The 24,574-nt window shown below is 53.9% G+C and overlaps 1 protein-coding gene across 3 annotated transcripts in view; it reads left to right on the top strand.

The window, feature by feature from the left end:
• The window catches only part of SLC4A1 (solute carrier family 4 member 1 (Diego blood group)), a 58,694-nt gene extending 34,688 nt beyond the window's left edge, over positions 1–24,006 (top strand). For all 3 annotated transcript variants that reach the window (XM_075581167.1, XM_075581168.1, XM_075581169.1), the window contains 14 exons: positions 3,025–3,112; positions 4,144–4,210; positions 6,109–6,293; positions 6,757–6,958; positions 8,154–8,366; positions 9,799–9,947; positions 10,677–10,871; positions 11,630–11,803; positions 12,248–12,337; positions 14,106–14,272; positions 18,098–18,339; positions 18,809–18,978; positions 20,278–20,451; positions 21,966–24,006. In XM_075581167.1, the coding sequence (XP_075437282.1) occupies positions 3,025–3,112; positions 4,144–4,210; positions 6,109–6,293; positions 6,757–6,958; positions 8,154–8,366; positions 9,799–9,947; positions 10,677–10,871; positions 11,630–11,803; positions 12,248–12,337; positions 14,106–14,272; positions 18,098–18,339; positions 18,809–18,978; positions 20,278–20,451; positions 21,966–22,043 (2,194 nt within the window). In that variant the 3' untranslated portion in view covers positions 22,044–24,006. The remainder of the gene's footprint in view (positions 1–3,024; positions 3,113–4,143; positions 4,211–6,108; positions 6,294–6,756; positions 6,959–8,153; positions 8,367–9,798; positions 9,948–10,676; positions 10,872–11,629; positions 11,804–12,247; positions 12,338–14,105; positions 14,273–18,097; positions 18,340–18,808; positions 18,979–20,277; positions 20,452–21,965) is intronic.
• The last annotated feature ends 568 nt before the right edge of the window (positions 24,007–24,574 follow it).

The following is a 24,574-nucleotide window of genomic DNA, read 5'->3' as shown; positions in this document are numbered from 1 at the left end:
GTGGGATTTATTCTCCAGATCCCTTTGAAAATGGTAAAACCAGAACTAAAAAGAAGGTTATATGTGGCCTAAAAGATGCACAGGGTGTGTGTGTAACTAGTAAAGATGCACAGGGTGTGTGTGTAACTAGTAAGGATGAGATGCTTAACGTTGTCACTGAATATTATGCAGAGTTTTTTAGCAAAAAAAACCATTGATCCTGTAGAAATAGGCAGTTATTTGGATTCTGTCAACGTCCCATCAGTTTCTGAGGATGACCTGATAGGCTTAGACTCCCCAATCACAGCAAGGGACGTGTCTAACGCAATTAAGACCCTCTCCGGTAATAAAACCCCCAGGGCAGATGGAATCACTGCTGAATTTTATAAAGTTTTCCGTGAGGTTTTAGCTGAAATATTGGCAAACGTTTATAATGCTTCTCTGGGAGGGATAGGTCTCTCTCACTCCCAGCGTGAATCCCTGTTAACCTTATTATATAAGAAAGGGGATCCGAAAGAATTAAAAAGTTGGCGGCCAATACCCTTACTAAACAATGATTATAAAATCTTAGCGAAGATCCTTATAAATCGGATGAGTAACATCGCTGAGAAGGTGATAACGAGTTCCCAATCCTGTGCCATTAAGGGAAGGAACATCGCTAACAATTTAATTAACATCAGGGAGAAGTTTGAGATGGGAAGGAATGGAGGTCTATCAGGGTATCTGTTAAATCTTGACCAGGCCAAAGCCTTCGATAGGGTGGATCATGATTATCTTTTTAAAACGCTGGGAAGATCTGGTTTCCCAGATACCTTTGTGGAGAAACTTGCTCTGCTGTATGAAGGAGCTTATGGAAGACCGGTCTTTCATGGCTGGGTAGGGGAATCTTTTCCCATAAAGTCGGGTGCAAGACAGGGCTGCCCACTGAGCCCCCTATTATACATCTTCTCCATAGACACCTTTTTAAGACACCTGGAGCTTCATAGTCTCATCCAAGCTGTACCCATGAGTGTTCCCAACACGAGGGGCGAGTTAAGTGCCAGGCGTATGCAGACGACGTTTGTATTTATGTCGCCTCAAAAAGCTAATTTGAAGGTGTTGGCCAGGAAATAAATAAATACTCAAATGTTTCCAACTCCCGAGGTGAATCAGGATAAGTCTGTGGCCTGCTGGTTGGGAAAAGAGGAATCCCCCTTTACCCTACCAGAGGATATTCGGATAGACAATGCCTCTTTTAAAGTTTTAGGGATTTATTTGGGGAAAGAGAATTCCGGTGTTCACAACTGGAAGGAGAAACTGAACATCTGTAAGGTAAAGGTAGAACGGTGGAAGAAGTGGAAATTCTCTTTTAGAGAAAAAGTTCAAATGATTAAGATCTTTTTGATACCTATTTTTGTGTATTTAAGTTTTGTATTTCCTCCCCCTCCGGAAATTACTGTTACTTTATATAGCCTTTTTTATGTTTTAATTTGCCGAATTGTATCAACAGAGATGACCAGTTTTGGCATATATATTTTAGGATGTGGGTGTCTCCCCTTCAAAACTGGCTAGATGGCAAACCTGTTAAAAGAATTATTGTAAAAGATGTATATATGCCAGAATATATGAGGATTATGTACAAATTCTTAAATTGATGTAAAATAACCGCTTTGGAAATTACTTCTGTTCCCAGGAAAAAATTGTACTGGGTAGTACAGCTCAACCCCCTTATAACGCTGTGCTTGGGGTCCAAAGAATCACACCGCGCTATAAGCGGATCGCGTTAGAAATAATGTACAATTGTATACATTGTACAATAAAGTATTTAAGGCGCCAATAACCGTGTTGTAAAGTATTCATACATACGATAAATTGGGAGCCACACGTGAATCGCGCTATAAGCGGATCCGCGTTGTAGCGGATCGTGCTATAACGGGGTTGAGCTGTATTGAGCAGAATGTGTGTCACACAATTAGATCTAAAACACTGTGATATAGTGGACCAGAAAGAGGCCTTACAGAATCTACTAGATCCGAGAATCCCTCTTGGGGTTCAGGATTCCGTCTGGTTGACTTTCCCTGGGCGTCTTTACGTAAGAGCAAATTTAAAATATAAAAACGTAGCGGACAGGAACTGCCCCCGAGGTTCCTGTGCTGGGATCTTGGGAGACGGTGGAGCACCTCCTCCTGGAGTGCCCTGACGCAGTTGAGATGTGGGAAGGCATGGCCGCCTCGTTACTGATGCCAGATTTAAAGGGTCAAAACTATTGTGATATAGTGTGTGGTGTGTTTAGGGATCACTTGCAGGGTTACAGCGGGAGCACAGCGGTGTTAATCAACGCACGTGTGAAATACAGGCTGTGGATCACCCGCTGTCTTCTCCCCGCAGAGCGGGTTCTCGAGCCTGTTACCTGTGCAGGGGAACAGGTTATAGAACAGGTAAAGAAAATAAAGCAGGGGAAGAGAGAGACAGGTGGGATACAAAGTCCTGGGGGAGAAGATGGGCGGGCGTTCAGATATAAGGGTGGAAATGTTTTCTGTATACAGTGTAAATATGCTGAAAAAATGTGTATATTTTAATTTAAGTTTGTTGCTTTTGTTTATATGTTTGTAAATATGTTGTTTTTTTTTAATAATAAAAAAATACCCTACATTACATATACACCCAGGACTGTGTGAGCCTGTCCCTGATACTCCGCAGTCAGGACACCCTACATTACATATACACCCAGGACTGCGTGAGCCTGTCCCTGATACCCTGCAGTCAGGTCACCCTACATCACAAATACACCCAGGACTGTGTGAGCCTGTCCCTGATACCCTGCAGTCAGGTCACCCTACATCACAAATACACCCAGGACTGCGTGAGCCTGTCCCTGATACCCTGCAGTCAGGTCACCCTACATCACATATACACCCAGGACTGTGTGAGCCTGTCCCTGATACCCTGCAGTCAGCTCACCCTACATTACATATACACCCAGGAATGTGTGAGCCTGTCCCTGATACCCTGCAGTCCGTGGGTACCCCTACATCGCGTGTAACCCCGGGGGTTTTCCTCTTGCAGCCGCCCTGATGACGCGATGTTTAAGGGGGACCCAGAGAGCGGGCGCCCCCTGCTACCTCCGACAGGGATTAAATCTACACCCCAGCAGGTGAGAGGCTTCATGTTTTAGCAGAGGGAAGGGTTAGTGTGTGTGTTACACCCCGCAATGCCCTCTCCTCTCCATGTCCCCCCCTGCTTTCCCTCCTCCTCTCTCCCCCTTCCCTTCTCCCTTTCCCTCTCCATGTCCCACCCTTCCCCTGTCTCCCCCTTCCCCTCTCTGTGTCTCCCACTTCCCCTCTCCATGTACCCCTCTTTGTGTCCTCCTCTTCCTTTCTCCATCCCCCCTTGCTCTCTCCCTGTCCCCCCTTGCTCTCTTCCTGTCTCCCCCTTGCTCTCTCCATGTCCCCCTTGCTTTCTCCCGGTCCTCACCTTGCTGTCCCCCCTTGCTCTCTCCCTGTCCCCCCTTGCTCTCTCCCTGTCCCCCCTTGCTCTCTACCTGTCCCCCCTTGCTCTCTCCCTGTCCCCCCTTGCTCTCTCCCTGTCCCCCCTTGCTCTCTCCCTGTCCCCCCTTGCCCTCTCCCTGTCCCCCCCCTTGCTCTCTCTGTCCCCCCTTGCTTCCTCCTGGTCCCCACCTGCCTCTATCCCTGTCCCCCCTTGCTCTATCCCTGTCCCCCCTATCCCCCCTTGCTCTATCCGTCCCCCCTGTCCCCCCTTGCTCTATCCGTACCCCCTTCCCTCCCTTGCTCTATCCCTGTCCCCCCTTTCCTCCCTTGCTCTATCCCTGTCCCCCCTTGCTCTTTCTGTCCCCCTTGCTCTCTCCCTTCTCCCCCCCACTTCCTCTCTCTCTCTCCTCCCTTTTATCTTCTTCCCTTTTCCACGCCCCTCTTTCCCTCTCCCCCGCCGAACTAAAGTCGAATCTTTCTTCGCCGGGGCCTTTTAAATATGGCCGCCACCCCAGATTACTTTGCGCTTCTCGCCTCGTCTTAACGAGCCCCTAACGAGGGCAGTGCGGTATTACAGAGCCTGTATGTTACCCCGCCGGCCCCCCTGGCCGGGGAGGGGTTAATTTCTGTTGTCCGTCTGCATGGTACTGGGCTAGCATGGAAAGGGTTACATGGCTCTGCCCTTTTTACCCTGCAGGGGAACCAGAAGGGGCAGCTGGCCGAGCAGATACCCGAAGATGCCGAAGCCTCTGTGGTTCTTGTGGGTAAGTAACTACCCTTCAGCCATCCTGCCCCCTCTACCTGTCCTCAGCTGTCACCTCCTCTCCTGCCCTGACCTCTTGACCCTTCACCTGCCTCTTGACCCTTCACCTGAACCCTGACCCCATACTTTCACCCTCTGACCCTTCACCTTCCCTCCGGATGTCTCACTTGCCCTCCCCCTGACCTCCGGATCTTTCACCTGGACCCCTGACCCTTCACCTGCCCCTCCCAACCCAACCCTTCTCCTACTCCCCCCAACCCAACCCTTCTCCTGCTCCCCCCAACCCAACCCTTCTCCTGCTCCCCCCAACCCTTCTCCTGCTCCCCCCAACCCTTCTCCTGCTCCCCCCAACCCAACCCTTCTCCTGCTCCCCCCAACCCAACCCTTCTCCTGCCCCTCCAACCCAACCCTTCTCCTGCTCCCCCCAACCCAACCCTTCTCCTGGTTCCCCCCACCCAACCCTTCTCCTGCTCCCCCCAACCCAACCCTTTTCCTGCCCCCCCAACCCAACCCTTCTCCTGCTCCCCCCAACCTTTCTCCTGCTCCCCCCAACCCAACCCTTCTCCTGCTTTCCCCAACCCAACCCTTCACCTGCTCCCCCCAACCCAACCCTTCTCCTGCTCCCCCCAACCCAACCCTTCTCCTGCTCCCCCCAACCCAACCCTTCTCCTGCTCCCCCCAACCCAACCCTTCTCCCCCCAACCCAACCCTTCTCCCCCCAACCCAACCCTTCTCTCCCAACCCAACCCTTCTCCTGCCCCCCCCAACGCAACCCTTCACCTGCCCCCCCCCAACCCAACCCTTCACCTGCTCCCCCCCAACCCTTCTCCTGCTCCCCCCAACCCAACCCAACCCTTCTCCTGCTCCCCCCAAGCCAACACTTCTCCTGCCCCCCCTCCCAACCCAACCCTTCTCCTGCCCCCCCAACCCTTCTCCTGCTCCCCCCAACCCACTTCTCCTGCTCCTCCCAACCCAACCCTTCTCCTGCCCCCCCAACCCAACCCTTCTCCTGCCCCCCCCAACCCAACCCTTCACCTGCCCCCCCTAACCCAACCCTTCACCTGCCCCCCCCAACCCAACCTTTCTCTTGCCCCCCCAACCCAACCCTTCTCTTGCCCCCCCCAACCCAACCCTTCTGCTCCCCCCAACCCAACCCTTCTCCTGCCCCCAACCCAACCCAACTCTTCACCTGCCCCCACCCAACCCAACCCTTCTCTTGCCCCCCCAACCCAACCCTTCTCTTGCCCCCCCCAACCCAACCCTTCTGCTCCCCCCCAACCCTTCTGCTCCTCCCAACCCAACCCTTCTCCTGCTATGTCCCTCTGGACCCCTCGCATTCCCCCCCTGATATCCAGACCTCTCACCTCCCACTCCCCCTGACCTCTGGATCTCTCACCAACCCCCCTCTCTCCCCACTCCCCCCCTCGCACGCTCCCTCTCCCCACTCTACCACCCCATTCTCTCTCCCAACTCTCTCACCCCCCTGTTCCCCCTCCTCTCACCCCCTCCCTCCCCACTAACCCCCACTGTCACCCCCTCAACCCTCCCTTCCTCTCTCACCTCCTCCGACCTCTCACCCCTCTCTCTCTCCCCTCCCTCCCTCCCCCGCTTCCCCTCTCTCTCGCCCCCTCCCCCTCTCTCCCCTTCTCTCTCACCCCCTCCCACTCTCTCTCACCCCCTCCCACTCTCTCTCCCCCGCTCCCCCTCTCTCACCCCCTCCCAATCTCTCACCCTCCCCCTCTCTCTCCCCCGCTCCCCCTCTCTCTCACCCTCCCCCTCTCTCTCACCCCTTCCCACTCTCTCACCCCCTCCCACTCTCTCACCCTCCCCCTCTCTCCCCCTCTATCTCCCCCACTCCCCCTCTCTCTCATCCCCTCCCCCTCTCTCTCCCCCACCCAGGATGTGTCCGCTCCCTGGAGCGCCCAACTCTCGCCTTCGTACGTCTGAAAGAAGCTGTCCACCTTGAGTCCGTCCTAGAGGTCCCTCTGCCCATCCGGTTCCTCTTCATCCTCCTGGGTCCCGACATCCCCAACACCAGTTACCACGAGGTGGGGCGTGCGGTGTCCAGTATGATGGCCGAGAGGGTGAGTGACCGCTTCTGGGTACTAATTCCCCAATAACTCCTCCTATTACCCCATATAACACCTCCCTATAACTCCTCCTATTACCCCATATACCCGCTCCCTATAACTCCTCCTATTACCCCATATACCCGCTCCCTATAACTCCTCCTATTACCCCATATACCCCCTCCCTATAACTCCTCCTATTACCCCATATAACCGCTCCCTATAACTCCTCCTATTACCCCATATAATCCCGCCCTATAACTCCTCCTATTCCCCCATATAACACCTCCCTATAACTCCTCCTATTCCCCCATATACCCGCTCCCTATAACTCCTCTTATTACCCCATATACCCTCTCCCTATAACTCCTCCTGTTACCCCACATACCCCCTCCCTGTGACTCCTGCATGGTACTGGGAAGCGCCCTTTCGTTGGCTGTCGCAGCCCCCCCTCACGCACGTGCTCCCCCCCTCCCAGGTGTTCCGCACCGAGGCGTACCTTGCAGGGGGGCGGCAGGACCTCCTGCGCGCGCTGGACGAGTTCCTGGACTGCAGCATCGTCCTGCCCCCCTGCGACACCCCCAACGAGCAGCTGCTGAGGGAGCTGGTCCCTGTGCAGCAGAACCTGCTGCGGAAGAGATACCAGGGGGTCAAAATCCTGCCAGGGGGGTTCCAGACAGGTACACACAGCGCACGGGGGTGTCGCTCACCCCCATATCTCTCTTCATCCCCCACCTCTCTCCCCCTTTTTTCTCTCCTTTCCCTCTCACCTTTTCCCCTCTTTCTTCTCCCTCTCCTATCACCCTCTTCTTCCCCCCTTTGCTCCTCCCCCATCTCTCTCCCCTTTGCTCTCTACCTCTCCTCCTCTCTTCTCCCCCCCCTTTGCTCCTCTTCCCCTGCTCTCTACCTCACTCCTCCCCATCTCTCTCCCTCCTGCTCTCTACCTCTCCTCCTCCTCCCCTTTCCTCTCTCCCCCCTCTCTCTCCCCTCTGCTCTCTACCTCTCCTCCTCCCCTTTCCTCTCTTCCCACCTTTCACTCCCCCATCTCTCCCCCCTCTCTCGCTCTCCCCCATCTTTCTCCCCCCCCCTGCTCTCTACCTCTCCTGCTCCCCTTTCCTCTCTTCCCACCTTTCACTCCCCCATCTCTCCCCCCTCTCTCGCTCTCCCCCATCTCTCTCCCCCCTACTCTCTACCTCTCCTCCTCCCCTTTCCTATCTTCCCCCCTTTCACTCCCCCATCTCTCCCCCCTCTACAACCTCTCTCGCTCTCCCCCCTGCTCTCTACCTCTCCTGCTCCCCTTTCCTCTCTTCCCACCTTTCACTCCCCCATCTCTCCCCCCTCTCTCGCTCTCCCCCATCTTTCTCCCCCCCCTGCTCTCTACCTCTCCTCCTCCCCTTTCCTCTCTTCCCACCTTTCACTCCCCCATCTCTCCCCCCTCTCTCGCTCTCCCCATCTCTCTCCCCCCTGCTCTCTACCTCTCCTCCTCCCCTTTCCTATCTTCCCCCCTTTCACTCCCCCATCTCTCCCCCCTCTACCACCTCTCTCGCTCTCCCCCCTGCTCTCTACCTCTCGTGCTCCCTTTTCCTCTCTTCCCACCTTTCACTCCCCCACCTCTCCCCCCTCTCTCGCTCTCCCCCATCTTTCTCCCCCCCTGCTCTCTACCTCTCCTGCTCCCCTTTCCTCTCTTCCCCCCTTTCACTCCCCCATCTCTCCCTCCTCTCTCTCCCCCCCCTGCTTTCTACCTCTCCTCCTCCCCTTTCCTCTCTTCCCCCCTTTCACTCCCCCATCTCTCCCTCCTCTCTCGCTCTCCCTCCTCTCTTGTGGTAAAGAAGTTGCTGACATATTAACCCTTCACTTGCCTATACCCCCCCCCAGCTCTCACAGAAACAAAGCACACATCGGCCCCCGACGATGACCCCCTGCGCCGCACCGGCCGCCCCTTCGGGGGTCTCGTTCGTGACATTCGCCGGCGGTACCCCAAGTACCTGAGCGACATCACGGACGCCCTCAGCCCGCAGTGCCTGGCCGCCGTCATCTTCATCTACTTCGCAGCCCTGTCTCCCGCTATCACGTTTGGGGGTCTCATGGGTGAGTTACCGTGTGGCTGTGTACATTACCGCCGAGTATGACTTATTCATGATCAGTGTACAGAGATACTCGGCATCATTATACAGCGCGGTGTGTTCTATATTAATCTCCCGCTCTTATTTCTTTCCTCCTGGTCTATCTCCATTTCTCCTCTCCTTTTCCCTTCCTCTCCCCCCTTTCCTTCCTGCACTCTGCCTCCCTTGCTCTCCTCTCCCCCTCTCTTCCCTTCCCCTCCCCGTCTCTTTTTCCCTTCCCCTCCCGCTCTCTCTTTTTCCCTTCCCCTCCCACTCTTTCTCCCTTCCCCTCCTGCTCTCTCCCTTCCCCTCCCGCTCTCTCTTCCTCCCTTCCCCTCCCGCTCTCTCTTCCTCCCTTCCCCTCCCGCTCTCTCCCTTCCCCTCCCGCTCTCTCTTCCTCCCTTCCCCTCCCGCTCTCTCTTCCTCCCTTCCCCTCCCGCTCTCTCCCTCCCTTCCCCTCCCGCTCTCTCCCTTCCCCTTCCGCTCTCTCTTCCTCCCTTCCCCTCTCGCTCTCTCTTCCTCCCTTTCCCTCCTGCCTTCTCTTCCTCCCTACCCCTCCTGATTTCTTCCTCCCCCTCTCCTCCCTTCCACTCCTGCTCTCTTCCTCCCTTCTCCTCCTGCTCTCTTCCTCCCTTCCCGCCCGCTCTCTTCCTCCCCCTCTCCTCCTGCTCTCTTCCTCGCCTCCTGCTCTCTTCCTCCCTTCTCCTCCTGCTCTCTTCCTCCCTTCTCCTCCTGCTCTCTTCCTCCCTTCTCCTCCTGCTCTCTTCCTCCCTTCCTGCCCTCTCTCTCTGCCTCCCTATATCTCTCCTCACTCCCCTCCCACTCTTTCTCCCTTCCCCTCCTGCTCTCTCCCTTCCCCTCCCGCTCTCTCTTCCTCCCTTCCCCTCCCGCTCTCTCTTCCTCCCTTCCCCTCCCGCTCTCTCTTCCTCCCTTCCCCTCCCGCTCTCTCCCTTCCCCTCCCGCTCTCTCTTCCTCCCTTCCCCTCCCGCTCTCTCTTCCTCCCTTCCCCTCCCGCTCTCTCCCTCCCTTCCCCTCCCGCTCTCTCCCTTCCCCTTCCGCTCTCTCTTCCTCCCTTCCCCTCTCGCTCTCTCTTCCTCCCTTTCCCTCCTGCCTTCTCTTCCTCCCTACCCCTCCTGCTTTCTTCCTCCCCCTCTCCTCCCTTCCACTCCTGCTCTCTTCCTCCCTTGTCCTCCTGCTCTCTTCCTCCCTTCCCGCCCGCTCTCTTCCTCCCCCTCGCCTCCTGCTCTCTTCCTCGCCTCCTGCTCTCTTCCTCCCTTCTCCTCCTGCTCTCTTCCTCCCTTCTCCTCCTGCTCTCTTCCTCCCTTCTCCTCCTGCTCTCTTCCTCCCTTCCTGCCCTCTCTCTCTGCCTCCCTATATCTCTCCTCACTCCCCTCCCTCTTGACATTCTCTCCCTCTAGCTGAGAAAACAGAGAACTGGATGGGCGTATCTGAGTTGCTTGTATCCACTGCTGCCCAGGGCGTCCTCTTCTGCCTCCTGGGGGCTCAGCCTCTCCTCATCCTTGGCTTCTCCGGCCCTCTCCTCATCTTCGAAGAGGCCTTTTATTCTGTAAGTCCCCCTCCAGCCTGGTGACACTTCACCACTCTGTGTCCACCATAAAACCCACATCTTTACCCAGTGGCACAGAGTCCTAAATCCCCCTGTAATAACCCCACTAAATCCCCCTATAATAATCCCACTTACACCCCCCCCCCCCCCCCCCCACATGATGGATACCACTGTTCCCTGTATGCCACAATGTTCAGTGTCCTGCATCTCTCTACCATCTGGTTGTCACCTCCTGTGATATCACTTGTCTCTGCTGGTGACCAGCGACCGTTTGGTGACAGCAGGAGGGGGTGTATGAGAAGAGCGGGATTTAAACGGGAAGGTCCCATATCAGAGGGAGATTCTTTAGCAGCGACAGGTTCCCAGTGTTAGAAGTATCTCTGCTGCTGGGTCACTTAGTGACATTGTATATCAATATCACCTGGATGTTCTTTGACATGACCTGGAACTTCCTATACCATAAAGTGACATCATGGAGACTTCTTGTATCATAAGTGACATCATCAACGTAACAACACCATGACTTTCTGTACCATAAGTGACATCATCAACGTAACAACACCATGACTTTCTGTACCATAAGTGACATCATCAACGTAACAACACCATGACTTCCTGTACCATAAGTGACATCATCAACATAACAACACCATGACTTTCTCTATCATAAGTGACATCATCAACGTATCCAATTGGTCACGTTGTATATTCCTGTTATCTCTCTCCCAGTTCTGCAAGAGTCAGGGGTTTGAGTACATCGTGGGCCGGGTGTGGATCGGCTTCTGGCTCATCCTGATCGTGGTGATCGTGGTGGCCTTCGACGGCAGCTTCCTGGTCCGCTTCATCTCCAGGTTCACCCAAGAGATCTTCGCCTTTCTCATCTCGCTCATCTTCATTTACGAGACCTTCACCAAGCTGATCACGGTGAGCAGAAGGAATCCACCACCTGAGATGGTGGAAGAGGGGAAACTTTGGGAGGTCTCTACCAGCAGTGGTAAAGTTGGACTCTCCCGATCTTGGTTGTTGACCTTCCTCCAACCTTGACTTCAACCCTTGGCTTGACGGCATGCTTAGCTGTTTCCCTGCTTAGAACTAAAGTCCTTTTAACCACTTGGCTTCCAAAATTGGTGGTGGGGCTTTATAAAGACCCACCACCTAGATCAGTGGTTCCCAACTCCAGTACTCAAGAACCCCCAACAGGTCAGGTTTTAAGGACATCCCTGCTTCAGCACAGGGGTGACTGAGCCACCTATGCTGAAGCCGGGATATCCTTAATACCTGGCTCGTGGAGGGTTCTCGAGTACTGGATTTGGGAAAACACTGATCTAGAGGCTTAGCAGTTCATTCTATACCAGCCGAATTGGCCGGTTGGTGTAGAAGGGTAGGTAATTTCAGAGGAAGGGAAGTGGTAGAACAAGACGTCATGCTCTGAAGCTGGTGGGGTGGGAGGCTCAGGGGACATGTGAGGAGGTACTTCTTCATAGAAAGGGTGCCGATTTGTGGATCATATCGGGCCTGAGGTCTACGCATCAAAGGTGCACACCACCCAAAACATTGTGGCACACGTCCAATGAAGGACTTCCTCACGTTTCTCATTCAAGGTCCAATACTCGTCAAACATCACTGTAGTAACCTACCCACCTCCCGTAATGAACCCAGGCTCTGTTCCCCACCCCCCCCAGATATTCAAGAAGAACCCGCTCCAAAGCCAATACATATACAATGCAACGTCCTCGGACCCCGATACCGTCCCACTGCCGAACACTGCCCTGCTGTCCCTCGTCCTGATGTTTGGGACCTTCTTCATCGCCTTCTTCCTCCGTAAATTCAAGAACAGCAGCTTCTTCCCTGGGAAGGTGAGCTGCGTCCACCTCCGTGGGGGGGGGGGGGGGGGGGAGGATAAAAGGTGCAAGCGCTTGGGGTGTTTGCCAACGCTGCGTGCCAGGGATCGGGTGGCCGGTCCTAGAGGATGTTGGGGCTACAGCAACAGTCGACACTGGAGGATTCTGGGTATGGCCGATGGAGCCTGGACACTAAGTCTATGGATGAGTCCAATCGACTTCATATGATGTGTGTGTATATATATAATTCCTTCACGTATGTATAGGATATGTGTATATAATGATCATATTATAGATTAATACCCCGTTGCTTGGTACCTTGACTTTGTTAATGTCCCAGACTCATTAGTCGGGCAGTTTGCTTAAGATCGTTGAGGGGGGGGGCCTTCCGGTGCAATGGGGTACCGGCACGCCTTGTTTGCAGGGGCAGCTTCGTTGATACCCCTGTCTCTCTTACAGCTGCGACGTATCATCGGGGACTTCGGGGTTCCTATCGCCATCCTTATCATGGTTTTAGCCGATTTCTTCATTAAGGATACGTATACCCAGGTACTGAAACTCTCCCCCTCGCTCTCTATACCCCCTTGTCTCTCCCTCCCCTTGCCCTCTCTCCCTCCACTTTCCCTCTCTTTCTCCCCTTCCTAATCTCTCCCCCTTCTCTTCCTCCCCCTGCCCTCTCTTCCCTTCCAACTCTCTCTCCCCGTCTCTTCCTCCCCTTCCCTCTCTCCACCTCCCCTCTTCTCTCTCTCACCTTACAACTATCTCTTCCTCTCTCCTCTGTCTGTCTGTCTATCTGTGTTTCTGTCTATTATCTATCTAGTGTGTGTAGATGTATGAATATACAGTATATTTAATGTGTATATATATATGCAGGCACATATATATATATATAATTTCTGTATGCATTATGTTTTCTTTAGTGTGTGTGTGTATATATATGTGTGTATATAATATATATATCAATAACAGAAATGTTCAGGGCACTCAAAGGGGAATAGTAAAGGAAATAAACTTATGTGATCAGTATCTCATAGGGAGCGGTTATATGGGTAATAGGAGGAGTTATAGGGAGCGGTTATATGGGGTAATAGGAGGAGTTATAGGGAGCGGTATATGGGGTAATAGGAGGAGTTATAGGGAGGGGTTATATGGTGGTAATAGGAGGAGTTATAGGAAGCAGTTATATGGGGTAATAGGAAGAGTTATAGGGAGCGGTTATACGGGGTAATAGGAGGGGTTATAGGGAGGGGTTATATGGGGTAATAGGAGGAGTTATAGGGAGCGGTTATATGGGGTAATAGGAGGAGTTATAGGAGCGGGTATATGGGGTAATAGAGGAGTTATAGGGAGGGGTTATATGGGGTAATAGGAGGAGTTATAGGGAGCGGTTATACGGGGTAATAGGAGGAGTTATAGGGAAAGGTTATATGGGGTAATAGGAGGAGTTATAGGGAGCGGTTATATGGGGTAAAGGAGGAGTTATAGGGAGGGGTTATATGGGGTAATAGGAGGAGTATAGGAAGCAGTTATATGGGGTAATAGGAAGAGTTATAGGAGCGGTTATACGGGGTAATAGGAGGGGTTATAGGGAGGGGTTATATGGGGTAATAGAGGAGTTATAGGGAGGGGTTAAAAGGGGTAATAGGAGGAGTTATAGGGAGCGGTTATATGGGGTAATAGGAGGAGTTATAGGAGGAGTTATATGGGTAATAGGAGGAGTTATAGGGAGCGGTTATACGGGGTAATAGAGGAGTTATAGGGAGGGGTTATATGGGGTAATAGGAGGAGTTATAGGGAGCGGTTATATGGGGTAATAGGAGGAGTTATAGGGAGCGGTTATATGGGGTATAGGAGGAGTTATAGGGAGCGGTTATATGGGGTAATAGGAGGAATAGGGTGCGGTTATATGGGGTAATAGGAGGAGTTATAGGGAGGGGGTATATGGGGTAATAGGAGAGTTATAGGGAGCGGTTATATGGGGTAATAGGAGGAGTTATAGGGAGCAGTTATATGGGGTAATAGGAGGAGTTATAGGGAGGGGTTATATGGGGAAATAGGAGGAGTTATAGGGAGGGGGTATATGGGGTAATAGGAGGAGTTATAGGGAGGGGTTATATGGGGTAATAGGAGGAATAGGGAGGGGTTATATGGGGTAATAGGAGGAGTTATAGGGAGCGGGTTATATGGGGAATAGGAGGAGTTATAAGTGACGTGCAATATATATATATATATATATATATATATATATATATAAAACATTGTATATACCCCTCTTACCTCTGCATTAACCCCTCCTCTCTACCTCCCCCCCCCCTAGAAACTGAGCCTCCCCAAAGGTCTGAGTGTGTCTAAGCCCGACGAGCGGGGCTGGTTTATCCCCCCGCTGGGGATCAAGAGCGCGTTCCCCATCTGGATGATGTTCGCCTCGGTGGTCCCGGCTCTGCTCGTCTTCATCCTCATCTTCATGGAGTCCCAGATCACCACGTAAGAGGGAGAGACGCTCTGCAGGGCGATGCACCGATTGGGCGATGCTCTGCTGGGTGACGTGCTGGTTGGGTGACGCTCTGCTGGGTGACGCTCTGCTGGGTGACGTGCTGGTTGGGTGACGCTCTGCTGGGTGACGTGCTGGTTGGGTGACGTCTGCTGGGTGACGCTCTGCTGGGTGACGCTCTGCTGGGTGACGCTCTGCTGGGTGACGCTCTGCTGGGTGACGCTCTGCTGGGTGACGTGCTGGTTGGGTGACGCTCTGCTGGGTGACATGCTGGTTGGGTGACGTCTGCTGGGTGACGCTCTGCTGGGTGACGCTCTGCTGGGTGACGCTCTGCTGGGTGACGTGCTGGTTGGGTGACGTCTGCTGGGTGACGCTCTGCTGGGTGACGCTCTGCTGGGTGACGCTCTGCTGGGTGACGCTCTGCTGGGTGACGCTCTGCTGGGTGACGCTCTGCTGGGTGATGTGCTGGTTGGGTGACGCTCTGCTGGGTGACGTGCTGGTTGGGTGACGCTCTGCTGGGTGACGTGCTGGTTGGGTGACGCTCTGCTGGGTGACGTGCTGGTTGGGTGACGCTCTGCTGGGTGACGCTCTGCTGGGTGACGCTCTGCTGGGTGACGCTCTGCTGGGTGACGCTCTGCTGGGTGACGCTCTGCTGGGTGACGCTCTGCTGGGTGACGCTCTGCTGGGTGACGCTCTGCTGGGTGACGTGCTGGTTGGGTGACGTCTGCTGGGTGACGCTCTGCTGGGTGACGCTCTGCTGGGTGACGCTCTGCTGGGTGACGCTCTGCTGGGTGACGCTCTGCTGGGTGACGCACTGCTGGGTGACGCTCTGCTGGGTGACATGCTGGTTGGGTGACGCTCTGCTGGGTGACGCTCTGCTGGGTGACGCTCTGCTGGGTGACGTGCTGGTTGGGTGACGCTCTGCTGGGTGACGTGCTGGTTGGGTGACGCTCTGCTGGGTGACGCTCTGCTGGGTGACGCTCTGCTGGGTGACGCTCTGCTGGGTGACGCACTGCTGGGTGACGCTCTGCTGGGTGACATGCTGGTTGGGTGACGCTCTGCTGGGTGACGTGCTGGTTGGGTGACGCTCTGCTGGGTGACGTGCTGGTTGGGTGACGTCTGCTGGGTGACGCTCTGCTGGGTGACGCTCTGCTGGGTGACGCTCTGCTGGGTGACGCTCTGCTGGGTGACGCTCTGCTGGGTGACGCTCTGCTGGGTGACGCACTGCTGGGTGACGCTCTGCTGGGTGACATGCTGGTTGGGTGACGCTCTGCTGGGTGACGCTCTGCTGGGTGACGCTCTGCTGGGTGATGCTCTGCTGGGTGACTCTCTGCTGGGTGATGCTCTGCTGGGTGACGTGCTGGTTGGGTGACGCTCTGCTGGGTGACGCTCTGCTGGGTGACGTGCTGGTTGGAAGACGCTCTGCTGGGTGACGTGCTGATTGGGTGTCGCTCTGCTGGGTGACGCTCTGCTGGGTGACATGCTGGTTGGGTGACGCTCTGCTGGGTGACGTGCTGGTTGAGTGACGCTCTGCTGGGTGACGTGCTGATTGAGTGACGCTCTGCTGGGTGACGCTCTGCTGGGTGACGTGCTGGTTGGAAGACGCTCTGCTGGGTGACGTGCTGATTGGGTGTCGCTCTGCTGGGTGACGTGCTGGTTGGGTGACGCTCTGCTGGGTGACGTGCTGGTTGGGTGACGCTCTGCTGGGTGACGTGCTGGTTGAGTGACGCTCTGCTGGGTGACGTGCTGGTTGGGTGACGCTCTGCTGGGTGACGTGATGGTTGGGTGACGCTCTGCTGGGTGACGTGCTGGTTGGGTGACGCTCTGCTGGGTGACGTGCTGGTTGGGTGATGCTCTGCTGGGTGACGTGCTGGTTGGGTGACGCTCTGCTGGGTGACGCTCTGCTGGGTGACGCTCTGCTGGGTGACGTGCTGGTTGGGTGACGCTCTGCTGGGTGACGTGCTGGTTGGGTGACGCTCTGCTGGGTGATGCTCTGCTGGGTGACGTCTGCTGGGTGACGCTCTGCTGGGTGACGTGCTGGTTGGGTGACGCTCTGCTGGGTGACGTGCTGGTTGGAAGACGCTCTGCTGGGTGACGTGCTGATTGGGTGTCGCTCTGCTGGGTGACGCTCTGCTGGGTGACGTGCTGGTTGGGTGACGCTCTGCTGGGTGACGTGCTGGTTGGGTGACGCTCTGCTGGGTGACGTGCTGGTTGAGTGACGCTCTGCTGGGTGACGTGCTGGTTGGGTGACGCTCTGCTGGGTGACGTGATGGTTGGGTGACGCTCTGCTGGGTGACGTGCTGGTTGGGTGACGCTCTGCTGGGTGACGTGCTGGTTGGGTGACGCTCTGCTGGGTGACGTGCTGGTTGGGTGACGCTCTGCTGGGTGACGTGCTGGTTGGGTGACGCTCTGCTGGGTGACGTGATGGTTGGGTGACGCTCTGCTGGGTGACGTGCTGGTTTGGGTGACTCTCTGCTGGGTGACGTGCTGGTTGGGTGACGCTCTGCTGGGTGACGTGCTGGTTGGGTGACGCTCTGTTGGGTGACGTGCTGGTTGGGTGACGCTCTGCTGGGTGACGTGCTGGTTGGGTGACGCTCTGCTGGGTGACGTGCTGGTTGGGTGACGCTCTGCTGGGTGACGTGCTGGTTGGGTGACGCTCTGCTGGGTGACGTGCTGGTTGAGTGAAGTGCTGGTTGGGTGACGCTCTGCTGGGTGACATGCTGGTTGGGTGACGCTCTGCTGGGTGACATGCTGGTTTGGGTGATGCTCTGTCGGGTGACGTGCTGGTTGGAAGACGCTCTGCTGGGTGACGCTCTGCTGGGTGACGCTCTGCTGGGTGACGTGCTGGTTGGAAGACGCTCTGCTGGGTGACGTGCTGATTGGGTGTCGCTCTGCTGGGTGACGCTCTGCTGGGTGACGTGCTGGTTGGGTGACGCTCTGCTGGGTGACGTGCTGGTTGGGTGACGCTCTGCTGGGTGACGTGCTGGTTGGGTGACGCTCTGCTGGGTGACGTGCTGGTTGGGTGACGCTCTGCTGGGTGACGTGATGGTTGGGTGACGCTCTGCTGGGTGACGTGCTGGTTTGGGTGACTCTCTGCTGGGTGACGTGCTGGTTGGGTGACGCTCTGCTGGGTGACGTGCTGGTTGGGTGACGCTCTGTTGGGTGACGTGCTGGTTGGGTGACGCTCTGCTGGGTGACGTGCTGGTTGGGTGACGCTCTGCTGGGTGACGTGCTGGTTGGGTGACGCTCTGCTGGGTGACGTGCTGGTTGGGTGACGCTCTGCTGGGTGACGTGCTGGTTGAGTGAAGTGCTGGTTGGGTGACGCTCTGCTGGGTGACATGCTGGTTGGGTGACGCTCTGCTGGGTGACATGCTGGTTTGGGTGATGCTCTGTCGGGTGACGTGCTGGTTGGCTGTTGCTCTGTCGGGTGACGTGCTGGTTGGAAGACGCTCTGCTGGGTGACGCTCTGCTGGGTGACGCTCTGCTGGGTGACGTGCTGGTTGGAAGACGCTCTGCTGGGTGACGCTCTGCTGGATGACGCTCTGCTGGGTGACGTGCTGATTGGGCGACGCTCTGCTGGGTGACGCTCTGCTGGGTGACATGCTGGTTGGGTGACGTCTGCTGGGTGACACGTTGGTTGGGCGACACTCTGCTGGGTGACGTGCTGGTTGGGTGACGTCTGCTGGGTGACACGTTGGTTGGGCGACACTCTGCTGGGTGATGTGCTGATTGGGCGACACGTTGGTTGGGAGACGCTCTGCTGGGTGACTGCTGGCAGGAGGGATGCTCTGCGGCCTCACACCCCCTCTCCCCCGCAGGCTGATTGTCAGTAAGCCAGAGCGTAAGATGGTGAAGGGTTCGGGGTTCCACCTGGACCTCCTGCTCATCGTGGGCATGGGGGGGGTGTGCGCCCTGTTCGGGATGCCGTGGCTCAGCGCCACCACGGTGCGGACAGTCAGCCACGCCAACGCCCTCACCGTCATGAGCAAGGGGGACAAGCCGGGCATCGAGAGGGTCATCGAGCAGAGGCTCAGTGGCCTGCTGGTGGCCATGCTCGTGGGTCAGTATCACCACCGCATGTAGTGACTGTCTCCCCTCTCTCCCCCGCATCTTGTGACTGTCTCCCCTCTCTCCCCCGCATCTTGTGACTGTCTCCCCTCTCTCCCCCGCATGTTGTGACTGTCTCCCTCTCCCCCGCATGTAGTGACTGTCTTCCCCCTCTCTCCCCCCGCGTAGTGACTGTCTTCCCCCTCTCTCCCCCCATATGTTGTGACTGTCAACCCCCTCTCCCCCGTAAGTTGGGTGTCCCCCCTCTCCCCGCACGTTCCGACTCTCCCCCCTCTCCCCCCACACATTCTCACTCTCCCCCTCTCCATGTTCTGACCCTCCCCTCTCCCCCCGCACGGTCTGACTGTCCCCCCTCTCCCCTCCCACGTTGCCTGTCCCCATCCTCTTCCCCACACGTTCTGCCCCCCCCCTCAGCCCCCGCACATTCTGACTGCCCCCTCTCCCCCCCCCCACCCCCCCAGGTCTCTCCATCCTGATGGAGCCCGTCCTCACCCTGATCCCTCTCGCCGTCCTGTTTGGGATATTCCTGTATATGGGGGTGACCTCGCTGAACGGGATCCAGCTCTACGACCGTATCCTCCTCTACCTGAAGCCCCCCAAATACCACCCCAAGGAGCCTTACGTGACACGGGTGAGAGGGGGGAGAGAGGGAAGAGAGATGAGGAGGCAGGGAGGGGGGAAAGGGAAGAGAGATGGGGATGCGGGGGGGGAGAGAGAAGAGGGGAAAGCAGCGAGGGACAGGGGGAGAAGAGAGATGGGGAGAAGAGAGAAGTGGGGAAGTGGAGAGAGAAGATGACGAGGAGAGGAGAGAGGTGGGAAAGAGTTGAAAGGGAGAGAATGTTGAGGGGGAAGAGGAGCGATGAGGGGAAGAGGAGCGATGAGGGGAAGAGGAGCGATGAGGGGAAGAGGAGCGATGAGGGGAAGAGGAGCGATGAGGGGAAGAGGAGCGATGAGGGGAAGAGGAGCGATGAGGGGAAGAGGAGCGATGAGGGGAAGAGGAGAGATGAGGGGAAGAGGAGTGATGAGGGGAAGAGGAGAGATGAGGGGAAGAGGAGAGATGAGGGGAAGAGGGAGAGAAGTGGGGAAGAGGGAGAGAAGTGGGGAAGAGGAGAGAGGGGGAGAAGATGGATAGGAAAGAGGAGGGGGAAAGGGGGAGAGGAGATGGAGGGGGGAAGAGGGGAGAAAGTGGGGAAGAGGGGAGAAAGTGGAGAAGTGGAGAGGAGTGGAGTGATGGTGACGTAATGTGAGTCTGCAGGGGGGAGAAGAGAGCTGGGGGGAGGGAGAGGATAGGGTGGAGGATTAGGGGGAGGAAAGGATAGGGGGAGGAAAGAGTTGGGGAGAAGAGGGGGGAGGAAAGAGTTGGGGGGGAGAGGGGGAAGGAGAGAATTGGGGGGGAGAGGGGGAAGGAGAGAATTGGGGGGGATAGGGGGAAGGAGAGAGTTGGGGGGGATAGGGGGAAGGAGAGAGATTTGGGGGGGATAGGGGGAAGGAGAGAGATTTGGGGGGGGGTAGGGGGAAGGAGAGAGTTGGGGGGGATAGGGGAAAGGAGAGTTGGGGGGGATAGGGGGAAGGAGAGTTGGGGGGGATAGGGGGAAGGAGAGTTGGGGGGGATAGGGGGAAGGAGAGAGTTGGGGGAGATAGGGGGAAGGAGAGAGTTGGGGGGGTAGGGGGAAGGAGAGAGTTGGGGGGGATAGGGGGAAGGAGAGAGTTGGGGGGTAGGGGGAAGGAGAGAGTTGGGGGGAACAGGGGGAAGGAGAGAGTTGGGGGGTAGGGGGGAGGAGAGAGTTGGGGGGTAGGGGGGAGGAGTTGTGGGGATAGGGGGGAAGAGTTGAGGGTTAGGGGGGAGATAGGGGGAAGGCGAGAGTGGGGGAGGAGAGTTGGAGGGGGGAGGGGAGAGTGACGGATCTGACCTCCCCCCCCCCCTTTGCAGGTGAAGACCTGGCGCATGCACATCTTCACCCTGGTGCAGGTCCTGTGCCTCGTGCTGCTCTGGGTGGTGAAGTCGACGCCGGCGTCCCTGGCTCTGCCGTTTATCCTGATCCTCACCGTGCCACTCCGGCTCTTCCTGCTGCCCTGTATCTTCCAGCGCCTGGAGCTGCAGTGTGTAAGTGTCACGGGAGGGCAGGCCCAATACACATTTATATTTAAGGGATCAGTCACAAGGCAAAACAGGCAGTAAAATAAATTGCGGTTTATTCGGACAAGACCTCGGAAACGCACAGAAATACAAGAAACAGACAATATACACACTTACGGGGGTCGGGGGAAGAGATCTACCCTTTCCTAGTTGCAAGGCGCCTGTTCAGCAAAGGATTACCTTGATAGGACCTTGGGCTCCTCGACCGAAATCCAGCCTGCTGGCTAGGCCTCCCCATGCTTCCAGGTGTGAATAGCTCTTTCACAGAAGCACATGGAGAGAGGCCCGCCAGAGGCTGCTTGTCTTCAGATCTTCAACAGGAAAAAGAGAGAGAGAGAGCTGCTTTGACTGCACGCTCTTATATAGGCTGGATTCCTATCTACATCATTGAGGAGTGTAATAGCCAATTACAGCAGGGATTGAAATTATGCATTCCCTGATAGGAGGGATAAATTCAAAACTTGCCAATAGAAACCTTGCTTATCAGTTCTGACATCCAGGGTCATTTTTTCCCTGGCTCCGCGGTGTCTAGTAAAACAAAGACATCCCAATCTGAATATCCTGCTCACCAAATGGTTTTCCCCCCTCTCTGAACTATGGAATCTATGCAAACTAGCCAGCATATTAACCATATGCCTGTGCTTTCTGTATAGAACCTTATAGTAAACATTAAAACACAATATAAAGCACACTTCCTTACAGAATATACTTTGGGGGAGCTTATACTTATAAGGGAAATAAATTGGGGAGATTTGGGCTTGGAAACCCTTTCTGAGCTGGGGCATGGAAATGCTGATCCACATGTAATACACATGCTAATTCAGACTGCCTTTTGTCACCAACCTGGGTTTAAATCACAGGACAAACACAATACATTGCAGTTTTAAAACACAGAGAACCAACATTTGGACACAAGAGCTGACACTCTCAGCCCATACCATATGGTTTCAGGGGCAGCCAGCCGGGCTCCCCCTTTATTAATGAAGGCCGGCTACGCCTACCGTCACAGTAAGTACCGCGGTGATACTCAGTACTGATGCTCACGTGCCGCTCCGGCTCTTCCTGCTGCCCTGTATCTTCCAGCGCCTGGAGCGGCAGTGTGTAAGTACCGCGGTGATACTCAGTACTGACCCTCACCGCTCCGTAGCTTCCAGCGCCTGCAGCTGCAGTGTGTAAGTACCGCGGTGATACTCAGTACTGATGCTCACCGTGCCGCTCCGGATCTTCCTCCTGCCCTGTATCTTCCAGCGCCTGGAGCTGCAGTGTGTAAGTACTGCGGTGATACTCAGTACTGATCCTCACCGCTCCGTATCTCCCAGCGCCCGGAGCTGCAGTGTGTAAGTACTGCGGTGATACTCGCCGCCACTCTCTCTCTGCCGCACGGTGATACTCCCTCCCGCTCTCTCTGCTGCACAGTGATACTCACTCCTGCTCTCTCTCAGCCGCACGGTGATACTCACTCCCGCTCTCTTTCTCTGCAGCTCGACGCCGACGATGCCGCTGTGACACTGGAGGAGGAGGGACAAGACGTTTACAACGAGGTCCAGATGCCAATTTAAAGGGGGAACAGAAACCCCTCCCACCCCCCTATATACCCCCGGACACCCCAACCCTATATACCCCCGCCCCCCCTCCCACCCTATATACCCTACTCACGCTTTGAGCCGGCTACACCGTGACGTGACTATTAGTAGGGGATCACACACACACACACCCATATATATATATATATATATATATATATATATGCAAATATAGCTGTATGCTCATCTGCATGTCTTAGGCAGGTCTGCAGACCTGCCTAAGACATGCAGATGAGCATACAGCTATATTTGCATATTTGCTTTCCTGTGGAGGGTTTTTGTCACTTTTTTTACTCACCATAACTTAACTCAGTATATATATATATATATATATATATATATATATATATATATATATATATATATATATATATATATATATATATATATATATATATTATATATATATTAATGCAGGCAGCCATCTTTTAAAGGGACCCCCGACCGACTGAATATTTTATATATGTTCTCAGGTATTTTTTTTACCAAAGATATACATGATGAAGCCGTGTGTGCATGCATGTGTATATATATAATAGTTTTACTGGCTCTGCTCCTTAACAATGGCTGTGCTGAAAAGCTGTGCAATGCAGCAAGCATACGCTTGTAGGGTACCATGCCATATGGTTTTGAAGCAAAAGGTGGTACAGTGTGTGCCCATTTGCATGTCATTTTCCAGAATCCCTTGCTGCAGTGGAAGCACTGTACGCTGGGTGATAATGGTGAAAAGCGGGGTGCAGACCTGTCTAAGACATGCAACTGAGCATACAGTAATATTTCCATTTGCTGTGTATGTGTGTGTATATATATATATATATATATATATATATACACACACACTCACATCTCAGATATATCTGTATATTAAATGCATACACAAATGCACAAACACACCCCTATATATCAGTAGTATATTACATACATATATACATACACACTCACAATATATATATATATATATATATATATATATATATATATATATATACACAAACATACACAGTATACGTATTTTTATATAGAGAGACAATATATAGTGTGTGTGTGTGTGTGTGTGTACACCAAGTATAGAAAGACAATATGGGCATATATATCGGCGTGTACACGCACACACGTGATCTGTATGTGAAAAGATTTTCTAAACTCTGCGTTCTCTGCCAAACCCCCAATTTTAATTTTTTTTTAATTTTCCTGTAGTCTCAAAAATAAAAAATAACCCTTTTAACCCCCCCCCCCTACCAGATTTCCCATATATAGCCAGAAAAACCCTACTGTTTTCCGCGTGGAATTTCAGGACACTCAGGGACATTTTTTCTCTTTTAAATCAGCGGGAGATCTTTCGCCCACCCGCAACCCTCAGAAATCCCACTTGGAACCCCCCCCTACCCACCCCCCCCACCCCCCCCCCCTACCCACCCCCCCACCCCCCCCCCCTGTTCTTTCACTTAACAAAAACCCGCACCCATAGCTTCCATTTAACCGCTTGGCCTTAAACCCACACGTGTAAATATGCTTGGGAAATAATATATTGAGCTAGAAATATAATATATTTTATTACGCCGTTGGAAGAAGAAAAAAAAAAAAAGACACATTTTTGGCCTATTTAATGGATCCTATAATAAAATAATACCCTATTATGTGATAATAGGGGACGGATAATCCCGGTAATACTAAAAGGGGAAATCTCAAATATGGGATATCAAAAGTACGTTTTTTTTTTGTTTTTTTTTAGGATTATTGTGTTTTGAAATAAGGCGAATCGCGACTTTTAATTATTTTTTTTAATTCTCTATCGTTTAGCGGCTTTGCTTATAGGATTTTTTGGAATTGGAGTGAGTTTGTAAGGTGCTATTTGCATTCTGTATCAAGTCACATTTTGTATGGAAAATGAGAAATGAAACCCCCACAAAAAATAAAATAAAACCTTTTTTTTTTCAAATGTGTTTGTTGTTTGCGGACAGAGAAAAAGGTTTTTACATGTGGGGGGGTTTTGGGGAACGGAGGTCTTTTTTAGGTTCTGCTCGATACGTGCCAATGCAACGGGGTGATAGGGAGCGGGTATATGGGGTAATAGGAGGAGTTATAGGGAGGGGTTATATGGGGTAATAGGAGGAATTATAGGGAGGGGTTATATAGGGTAATAGGAGGAGTTATAGGGAGCGGTTATATGGGGTAATAGGAGGAGTTATAGGGAGCGAGTATATTGGGTAATAGGAGGAATTAGGGAGCGGGTATATGGGGTAATAGGAGAAATAGGGAGAGGTTATATGGGGTAATAGGAGGAGTTATTGGGAGGGGTTATATGGGGTAATGTTGCAGGGTACATGCAACTACACACGCGGGTTTCTTGACAAGGCTTATTTATTTCGCCTTAAAAGATATACAGCACACAAAAACAAAAATAGCTTTTCATCAGCAAACAAAAGGAAAAAATGGCTTTTCATCAGCAAACAAAAGAAAAATGGCTTTTTCTTCAGCAGACCAAACAAAACAATTCTCTTTAGCAG

The sequence above is a fragment of the Ascaphus truei genome, unplaced genomic scaffold (assembly GCF_040206685.1).
Source record: "Ascaphus truei isolate aAscTru1 unplaced genomic scaffold, aAscTru1.hap1 HAP1_SCAFFOLD_1092, whole genome shotgun sequence".
Classification (NCBI taxonomy): Eukaryota; Metazoa; Chordata; class Amphibia; order Anura; family Ascaphidae; genus Ascaphus; species Ascaphus truei.
This window is presented reverse-complemented; position numbering and strand designations above follow the sequence as displayed.